Raw genomic sequence first — 13,767 nt, forward strand, 5'->3', positions numbered from 1 at the left:
GCAGCAAAGCAGCCCCCAAACATAACTGAGCCTCCTCCATGTTTCACAGTAGGCATGGGGTTCTTTTCTTTGAAAGCTTCATTTTTTCATCTGTGGACATAGAGCTGATGTGACTTGCCAAAAAGCTCCAGTTTTGTCTCATCTGTCCAAAGGACATTCTCCCAGAAGCATTGTGGCTTGTCAATATACATTTTAGCAAATCCCAGTCTGGCTTTTTTATGTTTTTCTTTCAACAGTGGAGTCCTCCTGGGTCTTCTTCCATTGAGCCCACTGTCACTCAAAAAGGGATGGATAGTGCGATCAGACACTGATGGACCTTGACCTTGGAGTTCAGCTTGTATCTCTTTGGAAGTTGTCCTTGGTTTTTTGTCTACCATTCTCACTATCGTTCTGCCCATTCTGGCAGGGGCGTATCTAGGGTAGGGCAGGCAGGGCACGTGCCCCAGGTGCCACTTGAAGGGGGCGTGCCATTTTTTAAAATTTAAAAAAATGGCTGCCAAAACCAAAATGGCCACTGCACATGCTCAAATGGTCTCTGTGAGGCCCTAGGCCATGCCAGGCCTCACAGGGGCCATTTGAGCATGTGCGGTGGCCATTTTGTTTTTAGCGGCCTTTTTTAAAAAAAAAAAACCCTATTTTTAAAAATGGCCACCGCACATGCTCAAATGGTCCCTGTGAGGCCCTAGAGCAGGAGTGGGGAACCTTGGCCCTCCAGCTGTTTTTGAACTACAACTACCATCATCCCCAGGCTGGGGATGGTGGGAGTTGTAGTTCAAAAACAGCTGGAGGGCCAAGGTTCCCAACTGCTGCCCTAGAGGCCAGCGGGGGGAGGGGGAACCTTTGCAGACAACCCCTCAGCCTTTAGGAAGCCCCTCCCGAAGGGGCTACAGATAATTTTTTAAAATTTAATATAAGTCACTGTACACATATTCAGTTTGGGACTACGTACAGAGAATCAGGGCTTGTGAACACTGAGCTGAAGCTTATGAGCTGGGATTGTATTTATTTGCTCTTACTTTGCTTCTTGTGATAAGTGAGTTAAATGTGATGTCTTAATAATATGGCTATTAATGGTGAGTTTGTATTTGAATCAGTGTGAAATCCTTAGATATTGGCCCACTGGGAGTGTCTTGCTCTCTTTCTCTCATTTTAACTGTCTTTCTGAAATACTAGAATATATTCCAAGCAGTGACACAGTTTACTATGCATATCCTTTAATTATTTTCAGAGTATCTGGGAAAAGTCAATTCTAAAACTTATGTAATAGTGATGCATAGTAGAGAATTAGACAGGCACTTCTGTTTAGTTTTCCAAGTGCACTTCCACATAGTATTTGGGTATTTCATGAGCCCCAGCATCCTGACATTTGTAGTTTTCCAGTATTTTTTGGTCTGGCTACGTCCACTGCTAAATAGTTTTTGAAATATTAAAAGATTAAAGAACTTGACTTGTATTTTTCAGCTGATATTATGGTAAAGTTATCTGAAAGATGGGTGTCAGATATTTGGACAGGGGGCGCAATTTCAGTGCTTGCCCTAGGTGCTATTTTCCCTTGATACGCCTCTGCATTCTGGGGTTGATTTTCCTCTTGCGGCTGTGTCCAGGGAGGTTGGCTACAGTCCCATGGACCTTGAACTTCTTAATAATATTTGCAACTGTTGTCACAGGAACATCAAACTGCTTGGTGATATAGCCTTTGCCTTTAACATGCTTCTCTATAATTTTCTTTCTGATCTCCTCAAACAACTCTCTCCTTTGCTTTCTCTGGTCCATGTTCATTGTGGGACACATGATGATACCAAACAACCGAGTGACTACTTTTCTCCATTTCAATAGGCTGAATGACTGGTTGCATGATTGGAGACATGTGTGATACTAATTAAAGAAAACAGCTAATTTGAAACATCACTCTAATCCAATTATTTATGTTCTTTTCTAGAGGTACTAACAAATGTGTCCAGGCCACTTTAGAAGATCTTTTTAGAATAAGCGATCTCTTTTCACACTTGCTTTGCTTTACTCGATGACATTATCAAAGGCATGCAGGTATACATGGGACAATTGCTTTTCATTTAATCGCTTTTCAGGAAGCATAAAGCACTTTTTCAGTGAGCTGTAAGGGTACCAACAAATTTGTCCACGTGTGTATCTTGATAAGTGCTGATATAGTACTGGCCCCATCTCCGGTATTGCCCCCAACCCACAGAGAAAGAGCAGTGTAAGCAGACTCCTCCAACTCTCTTACACACTTCTGCCCATTCTTTCTTGCTGCCCCTCTATGCCTACAGGTTGCTCTTGAAATAAGTTTCTTAATGTCAGGCTTCTCAGCTTTCAAACTCAGGCTCAAAAGTCCACATCTTCCATGAAGCCCCTGAGAGAGACTCTTAGTCCTCATCTCCCAATGGGAAAACACCATCCCAACTACATAGAATTCATGAGCTCACATTCATCCTGTATTAGTTTTGTGTCTAACCCCTCCTCCTTGCTAAATGTAGATTGTAAGCTCCTTAGTACAGATGTGATTTATTTATTTATTTATTGCATTTTAATGCCCCCGATTAAAAATGTCTTTAGGTAGTTTGCAAAATAATTTACATATATTACTCAGTAAAGCACCATGCACACTGGTGGCACCGTAAGACAGGCAGCACCAAAGAGAGAGGGGAAACTCCCTCCAGACCTGCACTGTAAGCAAACATTTAATATATGGCAGCAGGCAGCTAGCAGAGAGGCCTGGGCCAGCTCTTATATATTCGCTCAGCCTGTGGCAACGTGAGTGAAAATCAACAAGGAAGGACCCATAGAAATGCTGTGGCAGTGGCACAAGTTCAAACTGTGGATGAAACACATCGGCTCGAATCCTTTCAAGTTAATGGGGCTTTCTGAAATGGTGCCCATCCAATTATCTGGGGTTGGGCTAATTATGCGAATGTCTCCCTCCCTCTCCCCAGGAAGAAAGCCACCTTGACTCCGCCAGCTGCCAATAGCAATCAGCAGAAGAAAGCCTCAGCGGCGAGAAGTGTCTAGTTTGTCCCTGCCCATCTCACTGTCATACACAGGTAGAGCAGAAGGGGGCGGAAAGGGCAGCAGCTCCCTCTGTGGCAAGAGCGACAGGCGGCTCCCTCTCAACGGGAAGGAGCGAGCCAGCCAAGAAATCCCACGCGGAAGTCCATTCTTCGCGAGCGCCGGGGAGGTGGATTGTATGGCACTTTGCTAGAGATAAGCGGGGAGCGCGAACGAAGCATGCTGAGGTGCCCTTCGAGAGCGCGGGCTGCAGGATCGAGTTGGAAGAAGAAGAAGAGAGCTTTTCCTCAGAGTGGGGCACGAGGAAAAAGAGGCGAGGGAGAAGCACTAACTTCTTATCACCATGCAGGTAAGCAATAGAGAGACCCTTTCGCAATGCAATGCCTTCTGGCGAGCCCATACTTGGAGAGGAACCAGAGCGGTTTGCATATTCCAGCAGCAGCTTTGCGTCCCGGGTTTATGATCTCTCACATCTTCCCTCGAACGCGTTTGTGTACAGAAGTTGGCTTGCTCGCCCCCGTCTCGTCGGTCGAGCTGGGTTTTATTGTAGCACCTTTGGACCGTGGTAGTTGAGGCTGGATGTGGGAGGGAGAGAGGGAGAGAGTTTCAACTAGATTTAAAACTGCTCCTCTCTTGGTCGACTTCTGAATTAGCCCCAACCCAGAAATTTATACGTGTGAGAAGGAAAAAAATATTACTAGAACTACTATTATTAATATATTATTAATATTAGAACATAGAGTTGAAGATCGAGATTCAGTTCCCGGTTCCGCCACAGTCTTCTCGCGTGTTCTACAGAGCCTGCTTCATGTCTTGACCTGTCCTGTAACTCATTTCTCTTCTTCCCTTGGGAAGAGTGTGAAGTCCACAAACATCATCCTCCATGTTCGACTGGTGCAGAAAATGAAGCATTATTTATTATTATTATTATTATTATTATTATTATTATTATTATTTCTTGTTTATACAGTCAGACAGGTGTTATTGACTGGTTTGTTTTATCCAGTCCTTCCCAAGGACCTAGGATGGCTGAATTTTATTATCAATATTGTTGCTAATAGATATCGTTGTTATAGATATCGTTGCAGAATATAGGCTGTTCCCAGTAAAGTTGCTCTTTGTAATTGGCTGATGGTGATTTCTGTGGCCACTATGATGCTGAGGTGCTCTTCAAGCTCTTTTGGAATTGCACCTAGGGTGCCAGTTACTACTGGGATTATTATGGTCTTCTTCTGCCACAGCCTTTCAATTTCAATTTGTAGATCTTTGTATTTTGTGATTTTTTTTCTATTTCTTTTTCTTCTATTCTGCTATCCCCTGGTGTTGTCGATTATTTTACGTCGATTATTTTAACTTGTTTTTCTTTATTCTCAACTACAGTTATATCTGGTGTATTGTGTGGCAGATGTTTGTCTGTTTGTAGTCGGAAGTCCCATAATATTTTTGCATCTTCATTTTCTACAACCTTTTCATTTTTAAAAATTATTTATTATTGTTGTTGTTGTTGTTGTTATTAATTCAATTTCTATACTGCCCTTCCAAAATGGCACAGGGCAGTTTACACAGAGAAATAATAAATAAATAAATAAGATGGATCTCTGTCCCCAAAGGGCTCACAATCTAATAAGAAACACAAGATAGACACCAGCAACAGTCACTGGAGGTACTGTGCTGGGTGTGGATAGGGCCAGTTACTCTCCCCCTGCTAAATAAAGAGAATCACCACGGTAAAAGGTGCCTCTTTGCCCAGTTAGCAGGAGGTTTGCATCTTTGTATCTTATATAATATGTCCTGAAGAAATAGAAATTAATATATGACATCAATTTCTGTTAATTGATCCCCGCCAACATTAAGTGTTAATGCCCCAGGCAAGGATGAAGTATCATGTAGTTAATGTTTATACTGGCACTACTTAATTTACAAGGTGCTTTAATAGTTATTTTTGCTCTCACAATAATTACAATATTTTATTGGGAGCTTACTGTAAGTCTTTATAGGAGGTTGAAGTTGATTCCTAGTTCCTTATTCAGCATGGAGCTCCATGAGTAGCCTGAATAAGGAACTGAACTTCATATACCAAAAACTGGGAACCAGTAATCAACTTTGGGATCTCATCAGTCAGTATTATTTAGTTTCAGTATTCTAGGTTCTGAGGTTTTCTCTGGTCAGCGACCATAAATAAACTGAACTGAACATGAGATTTTGTAGCCTGTTTCAAAGAATGCTTGATGATGATTATTTATATCTATATGTGGTTTTTCTGTCCTCAAACCTCAAAGCAGTTAGTGTTAATAGCACCATATCTGTATTTATGCAATGCATTTGAGTGACTCTGCCAACAAATCAAGCTATATTTAATTAAAACAACAACCACATTTGAATTAAATTGTTCATGTTAACGCAAAAGCAAATTCCACTCAGTTCAATCAGTAGGACTGCAGCCTTAAATATAACTTGTGATGATAAACAGTAGTATTGGACAGTTGATTAGATAATTAAATAACAAAATAGTTAACTAAGAGATATTTTGTCAATTGACATTTCTTATTCTAGGGAGGCTGACAACTGGGAAATGTATTCAGATATGTTAATTAAGAGTGCAACTGAATTTTTCCAAGAGTTTCACATATCTTGGCTGAGGTGGTGGCACAAAGTCAGATGAATGAGATTTGTGGGAGAACACTGTTTGTCACAACAGGTACAGGCAAATATCAAGAGAATTGCAAAATAGTTTGCTCCAGTATTAGTTGTTTTCATGAGTGGCTCTTAACCATAATACTATTGGTATGGGGCTGCTCACACAGCTCCTTTAGTATGAGAAAAGGTCATGTTGAACCTGCTTCAGCAGAGAGAACTATTGCTGAAAAAATCATATAGTTAAAGGAGTGCTTTCAAACGTAAATTGAACTGGCTTAATAGTCATTGCCTTTCCCCAGCTAACCTTGGGAACCTTTGTTCTAAGATTGTGCTGGGGATCTCTAACAGAATTTTCAATACCATCAAACTGGCATTGCCAGGAAGAAGTCATGATGGATAAAATAGTATAACAGCATTTGCAGAGTAGATATGTTCTTGTATTCAAGCTTCTACTGTCTTGCAAATTGCCCAATATTATATAGAATAATCTATCAGTAAGAACATCAAGAACACAATAGAACACCTCTTTGAAGAAACCATTTCTGAATACCTTCCCTTTGACTTTGTGTTAATGGCCTTTCTTGTATTTCTTTGGGCACTACTCAACAGTTTCAATTTCCAGCTTGCAAACATATGGATTTTAATAGTCTTAAGTATTGGTTGTATCAATATAAAACATTTTGAGCAATTAAGAGAGAGTTGTAGATTAATTAATAAAATGCATTCTGGGTACAAATCAAGGAGCTGTTTGTCTTGTTCTCTGATTTTTCACCTAACATTCCAAAACAAAGCCACTGCATACTAACTGTGAATTGTGCCTTGAGTTTGTGTGAGTCATGCATTTTGGCAATAAAATCACTTGAGCATTTCTGAACTGAGCTTACCAAGCCCAGGGAAAGACATTTTAGCCCTAAATAGAGTAAGGATTCAGATGACAGGCTGAGGTGGTAAAACATCAGGAAGAAGGCGATGAGATACAAAGCAAACTTTTCAAAGGTAAAGTGATAGCGATGAACAGTCACAAAACCAAAAAAACAAACACCCATGTATGACTTCACAACTTCACAGAGAACTTGCATTTTGGGTGGTATAAAAATGTGTTAAACAAACAAACAAACAAACTTTGGTCAGTACCTCATTTGTGCATTTGAGCTCAAATCTATCCTGGGGTGATTCACTGGCACCAAGACTGTAAAGGTGCTTGTTAGATAAAGGGCATTTGTCTCTTGATGAAACAAGATAGGTTCAAATGATGTCCATGTTCTGACTCTCTCTTACCCCATTAAGTTTACTAAGTCTTCTTGCCTTAGTTTCTATTTACCGTTAGAAGTTTTAGATATAGAGGCCATAAATATGTTTTCATCTGACTCATCTAAGTTAGATGACTAATTTTTATACTAAGGTGTAGTTTATATTCTGCCTTTGATTTACACCTACTGATATTTTTATTGATTTTTGTATACATTTAAATAGATATATTATCTGGGATTATTTATTTTTTAAGAAGGATTTTATACTGGGGAGGGGGTAAAGCATCATGAGAGGGCCAATGCAGGACTTTGTCACAAAGCCTTCCACAACTTGACATTACCACTCAGTACAACCTAGTATTTTCTTTAATGAGTTACCTAGATTGAGGGAATGCAGCAGGCCTTGGAGCAAGTAGTGGTTTAATAGGGGAGCTCTCATCAACCATTAACTGTCATAAACCACTAAATTTGTTACAGGATCAATGGATAAGTGCTTTTAGATAGAGTGGAACCTCCCTAGGCTAGGTCGCTTCTGATGAAGCTGTTGGTGGACTATGCACAGTTCAGGGTCCCTACACTGTTCCTGGCAAACATCTTTCCACAACCAGGTGGCATCTGTTTTCGCTGCTGCTATATGGCTGAGAGCATTGGCCATCACATTCTGCTTGCCAGGTTTATGGTAAAATGTGAAGGTATATTCAGACAGTTTGTTGATCCAGCACCACAGGCGACCCTTGGGATTGTGTTTGGTAAGTAGCCACTGCAAAGCACTGTGGTCTCTGTACAACATGAATTCTGTACCCAGTAAATAAGGTTGGTATATTCTAAGGGCCTTCACAATAGCCAAACACTCCAGCTCCGTTGTGGAATACAAGGGCTCTCTTCCATTCAACTTCCAGCCCCCAAATGCTACCGGCAAGCACCTGCCCCACTCATCCATCTGTTTTAAGGCAAAACCCAATGCCACTTTGGAGGCATTACAGGTGACAATGAATGGGTGAGAAGGATCTGGAAATGAGAGAATTGCATAATTCAGCAGACCCCCCCTTTACTTTGAATTTGCTTTCTGGTGTCCAGAAAGCCAGGTGAAGCTATTCTTGGTGAGCTGATACAAAGGTGCTGCTTTCTCAGACAATTCTTTCATGAAAGGTCTGTAGAATCTACAGAAACCAAGGAATTGTTGCACCTCTTCCAAATTTGCAGGTACTGGCCACGGTTTAATCATATCCAGTTTCTGGGGATGAAGCTCCAGCCCTTTCCCACTGACAATATGTCCCAGAAAAGCTATGTGACTTCTTGCAAACTGGCATTTATTGACCACCAATTTAAAGCCAGACTCCTTGAAAAGGCTAAGAATCCTTTCAAGGCCCTGCAGATGTTCTGCTTGCATTTTAGGAAAACAAATGAGGTTGTCCAAATAGGTAAGGATATCTTCAGTCTTCAGCATCCTACCTGTAGTAAAATCATTTGCAACCCTTTGAAAGCTACTTGGAGCATTCATAAATCTGAAAGGCATCCTGCAAAACTTAGAGTCCATAGGGTATAACGAAGGCTGTTTTTTTTCTTGTCATTTGGTGCAACCTGAACCAAAACACAAGATAAAAACTGCTTTAAAAATTGGCTCCTGACATTTTATCCAAAGTGTTAGGAAGCAAGTATGATATGCCAAATGATATGCCAAAGGAATCCAACTTGGCGACTGTCTCACCAGCACACTCCCAGGCTTCAGTACAATCTTATGGTGCACTTGGCCATAATTGCCAGTCTCTTGATTGGGGCCTGAAAACACGCTTGCATATTTCAGGAGTGGCTATTCCAGTTGTTTTTTTTAGCAGCGCTGTCTACTTCTGTTGACTTTTGTCAAGTCAATGCTTAGTTCACTTGCTGATATAGCAGCTACACCTTCACAGCTTGGAGGGTCTCTGAGACACCCGTTACTTTATATACTGTCCCAGATGACTGATTTGTATTTCCTGATCTGTCACATTTAGTGCTCTAACCCAAAATTCCCTTTTAGGCCCAGCCTGAAACAGGGTCCTCCTGGATGGATGGTGCTGGGCTCAAACACTCCAAACGATTAATCAGCTGTTTACTTTTAGGGGTATCGGGGCATGATATCTAGGTTTGACCAGTTTATTCTGGGCCACTACAGAGTGTACTTCCACCCCACCTCCAAGGTGACTAGGGAGAGGTCTCCCAAAAGGCTGGAATGTTGCTCCTGGACAGCCTGATTTCCTAGCATCTACAGTCAGGAGAGGTATCTGAACATTGTCCCAAGCCAAATGTGTTTTGCTCCAGGCACAGCTATGATGACTCCGAGGAAAATCCACGCCAAGAACAATTTTACTTGAAATATTGGCATTGACTATAAAGGTCCAAGTAGTATTCAGAAAGCCCAACTGCACTGTTGAGTTCAGCTGCTCCTGTTGCTGGCAGTGGCTGACTGTTGATGGTCACCAAGTTAACTCTAGCTGTATCCACTGCCATTCCCTTCAAAGAGGGGTGTTCACTATATGAATGAGGCTTGTTTCAGAACCCGGATCCAACATAGAGGTTTCCCAGCCCCCAATCTTCCCTTTCACATAATACAAGAAGCCTAGACATCCCTTCCTCAGGGCTGTTTTTATTGCTGCTTATGGTGGCCTTTCTACAACAGCAGTTTCTCATTTCCCTGAGGCAACTTGCCAGGACTGGGACATTTCCTCTTCCAGTGCCCCTTTCCTCCACACTTTTGACAAATATCTGTTGGTTGGGGATATCCCAGAGAAATTGCTCTTGGTTTCCTCTTCCAGGACTGCTTATGGATTGCTTGCACCTGGGCCTTCTCTAGCTCATACAAGTTGTTACCAGAAGGCTATGGACTGGAACTGGGACTAAACAGCAGACATCTTAAAGGAAGCACCCATTTCTGCTTCTACAGTCCGTACTCTATGCACAACAGAGTCAATAGATTTGTCTAGAATGGCATCTTGCTTTATGCTTAATCAGCAGGCCATGCAGCTCACCTGAGAGGCCATTTATTTATTGGCTTTTTACACAAGAGTCTTTCATGGCTTGCCGCTGAGCATAGGCCCCTCTCTGCATATCAAGTTCTTCATTTCGTTGAGCAGTGTCTTCTCCTGGGCATGGAGGAGCAGGAAAAACTCTATCAAAGAGTCTGCACAGAGCACATAGATATGCACGCACAGAGGCGCTCTAACCCTCAGACCTTGGGGACCTGGCCCGTGGCTTCCAAGGTCTGAGGGGCCCTTCAATGTACCAGGATCAATAGGATTCTAGATCATAATAATTGTATCTTGGCTTGAATGGCCTGCAGTTCTGCTAACGGGCCGGTAGCCTTTTGGTGAAGGGAAGTGAGGGCCCTATTAGCCAAATTCCAAGTTTTAGCCCAGTGGAGAAGTGGCGTAGCAAGGTTGGAAGTGGCCTGAGCAAAACCCGAAGGGCAGCCCCTTGCTCACCGCCTGCCCCTCCACTTGCTGCTTACTACTTATGGTCTGCCAGCCCAATGGGCTGCACTTGCCCCAACTGCTACTGAGAACAGGCCTGCTTAAAGGGGCCACTTGTTCTTGCTGGGATCGGGGCCACACTAGCATGGAGTTGGGGTGAGCACAGCCTGGCAGCAGTGGTAGTGGCAAGGGGCCAAAAAGATGAGAGTGAGCAGCCTAGGGGGCTGAGGGAAGCAGCAAGTACGTAACCCACAGGCACTCATGGCTTGGGTGCACTGCATAACCTTGTGCAATGGTGTCTGCGCCACTTCTGTGTAGCTTGATATAGGCTTTTCTAGAAGCAAAATAGAAAATAAAAGTCTGTTGCAGGGTTTTGGTCCTATCATAAAACAGGTTGAAGTGGGACACTTCTGGTGCAGATTGTGGACCAGTTCTCAGGAGTAGCACAGCAACTGCCCCCATGGATGACTTGCAGCAGAAGAAAAATTAACCATGCTGCTTCTTCTCTTCCCTTCCCAAGTGAAAGAGGAGAAAGGGAGAGAGTTTGAAAAGATGGAAAGTGTGTTTTAATAGAAAATTTCATAGGATTGCAGTCATAATGAGCCCCTGGTGGCGCAGTGGTAAAACTGCTGCCCTGTAACCAGAAGGTTACAAGTTCGATCCTGACCAGGGGCTCAAGGTTGACTCAGCCTTCCATCCTTCCGAGGTCGGTAAAATGAGTACCCAGAATGTTGGGGGCAATATGCTAAATCATTGTAAACCGCTTAGAGAGCTCCGGCTATAGAGCGGTATATAAATGTAAGTGCTATTGCTATTGCTATAATACAGCCAGTTACACTGGCTGCCAATATGTTTCTGGGCAAAATACAAAGTGCTGGTTATTACCTTTAAAGCTCTGAATGGCTTAGGTCCGAGTTATCTTAGAGAACTCCTTCTTCTGCATGATCCCCTCCGCACATTCAGGTCATCTGAGGAGGTCCGTCTCCAGTTACCACCGGTTCATCTGGTGGTGACTCAGAAGCAGGCCTGCTCTGTAGCTGCTCCTGAGCTGTGGAATGCACTCCTGGCAGAAATCCGTAATTCGAGATCATTACTGTCCTTCAGGAGAGCCCATAAAACCTATCTGTTTGGCCTGGCCTTCCAGGGTTTTTAAATGACTGAAAAACTGTTTTAAATTGTTTTAAATGGTTGCCCTGGTTTTTCAGGGGGTTTTTTTTAGCTGTTTGAATGGTTTAATTGGCTTTATTCTGTTTTTATAGTTTTGATTTTTACTGTTAACTTGTTTTAATTGTTTTTATCTTGTAAACCACCCTGAGCCATTTTGGAAAGGCGGTATTGAAATCAAATCAAATAAATAAATAAAGTGCACATGTGTGACAATCTATAGTTACTAAAATAGGATCAACCTTTAGCTACCAAGGAATAGGACCATTAAAATTAAAGGTTTTTAAAAATGAAACACATACAACAGGATTAAAAGCAAACAAAACAAAACTTTAATCTTAGAACTTAAAGCTGAATGCCTGATTATTGAACCTGTTCTTCTGAATTTGTTTACATTTTGGGGGCTTACATTTCCATTTGGGTTCAAAGCAACCAAGAGATGTTAGATAGATAGACAGATAGATAGATAGATTCAAGTTTTATCTATCTATCTATCTATCTATCTATCTATCTATCATATTTCTATACCATCTGATGTATGTATCCCTAGGCGGTGTACATAATTTTAAAAAGAACAAATGTAAAAACAGAATTAAACAAAATAAAAACAACTAGATGACATTTGTGCCCCTAGATCTCCCTGTCTCCCTCCTCCCGCCCCCGCAACCAATCTGGCTCCCTACCCCGTCTTCATTTCATCGCCATCCCTTCAGCCAGTTCGCTCTCCCCCTCCCCACATCCCTTCATCCAGTTCATTCTCACCCCCATTCCTTCAGCCCCAGTTTCACTGCCTGCTGCGCCATCCTCGCGAGGAGGCGACTCGCAGTGTCGCCTCCTCCTCGACCTCCGTCCCTCCTTGGCAGGTTGGCTCAGAGAGGAGCTCCCCCTGATGTGCTCTGCTTTGTTCTGCCCTGAGAGGAAATCTCATGAGAGCTGCCACACATGGGATTAGCCACAGGTAAACCTTAGATAATTATATATAGAGATCTTATGGAATACAAACAATTAAACAGTTTAAAATTAATTTGAACTAAAAGTCTGAAAACATTGAGGGTCTTTTAAAAAGCAATCAGAGATTGAGATGCTCTTATTTTGGCAGGGAGTGTATTCCAAAGCCCTGGGACAGCTACAGAGAAGGCCTGGTCCTGAGTCGCCACCATACGAGCAGACAACCACCATAACTGGACCTCCCCAGATGATCTTAATAGGGTTCATGATGAAGAAGGCACTCTCTAAAGTACCTTGGATCCAAGCCATTAAGGACTTTATAGGTAGTAACCAGCACTTTGTATTTGCTGGGAAATGTATCAGCCAGTGCAGTTCTTTTAAAATCGGTGTTATATGGTCTCTTCAGATTAACCCAGAGACCAGTCTGGTTGCCACATTCTGCTCCAATTGTAGTTTCCAGACTACATTCAAAGGCAGTCCCATGTAGAGTGCATTACAGCAGTCAAGCCTGGAGGTTACCAGCATATGTACCACTGTTTTAAGGTCATTTACCTCCAGAAATGGGTGTAGCTGACATATCAGCCAAAGCTGATCCTGGCTACTGCATCAACTTGAGAAACCAGAGAGAGTTTGGGATTCAGGAGCTACATACTTGTTCTTTTGGAGGGAGTGGAACCCCATCTAGAACAGGCAGATGTAAACGATCTCTTGACTGCCCCCGCCGCTCCCACAGCCCAGTTAGTACCTCCATCTTATTTAGATTCAACATCAGTTTGTTCTCCTTCATCGAGCCCATTATTGCCTCCAGGTAGGCATTTAGGGAAGTTGTGCCATTTCCTGAGGAGGTTGATAGGGAGAAAAATATTTGGGTGACATCAGCATATTGATAACACCCTGCACCAAATCGCCTAATGATCTGTCCCAGTGGTTTCATGTAGATGTTAAAAAGCATTAGTGACAGTATGGAGCCTTGCAGAACTCCATACATTAATTATCACTTTACAAATCAGCAGTCTCCAGAGGTAGAAATGGAACCACTATAAAACAGTGCCACCCAATCCCAACTCCTTCAGGTGACCAGAACGATACCATGGGGGCTAACCAAGGCATTTTCAACCCCATAGTCTAGTCAAAAGCTGGTTTGAAATTGGTCTAGATAGTTTATTTTTCAGATTTGTAGATCGCCCCAAACTTCTGTCTCTGAGTAGTACACAACAACATAAAACTTAAAGCTTAAAAATGAAAACCTTAACACAATATAAAACCAGAGTCCAGTTAAAAAGCTTGGGTGTGGGGGA

The 13,767-nt window shown here is 42.4% G+C and overlaps 1 protein-coding gene across 3 annotated transcripts in view; it reads left to right on the forward strand.

Annotated features, from left to right (window-relative positions):
* Window positions 1-3,014: 3,014 nt before the first annotated feature.
* Window positions 3,015-13,767, forward strand: part of ANO9 (anoctamin 9) — a 68,802-nt gene continuing 58,049 nt past the window's right edge. For all 3 annotated transcript variants that reach the window (XR_008314039.1, XM_053286647.1, XM_053286649.1), the window contains exon 1: window positions 3,015-3,373. Coding sequence is in view for 2 of the 3 variants with exons in the window: in XM_053286647.1 (XP_053142622.1) it covers window positions 3,368-3,373 (6 nt within the window). In the remaining variant the exon portion in view is untranslated. The remainder of the gene's footprint in view (window positions 3,374-13,767) is intronic.

This window comes from Hemicordylus capensis, chromosome 1, assembly GCF_027244095.1.
Source record: "Hemicordylus capensis ecotype Gifberg chromosome 1, rHemCap1.1.pri, whole genome shotgun sequence".
Lineage (NCBI taxonomy): Eukaryota > Metazoa > Chordata > Lepidosauria > Squamata > Cordylidae > Hemicordylus > Hemicordylus capensis.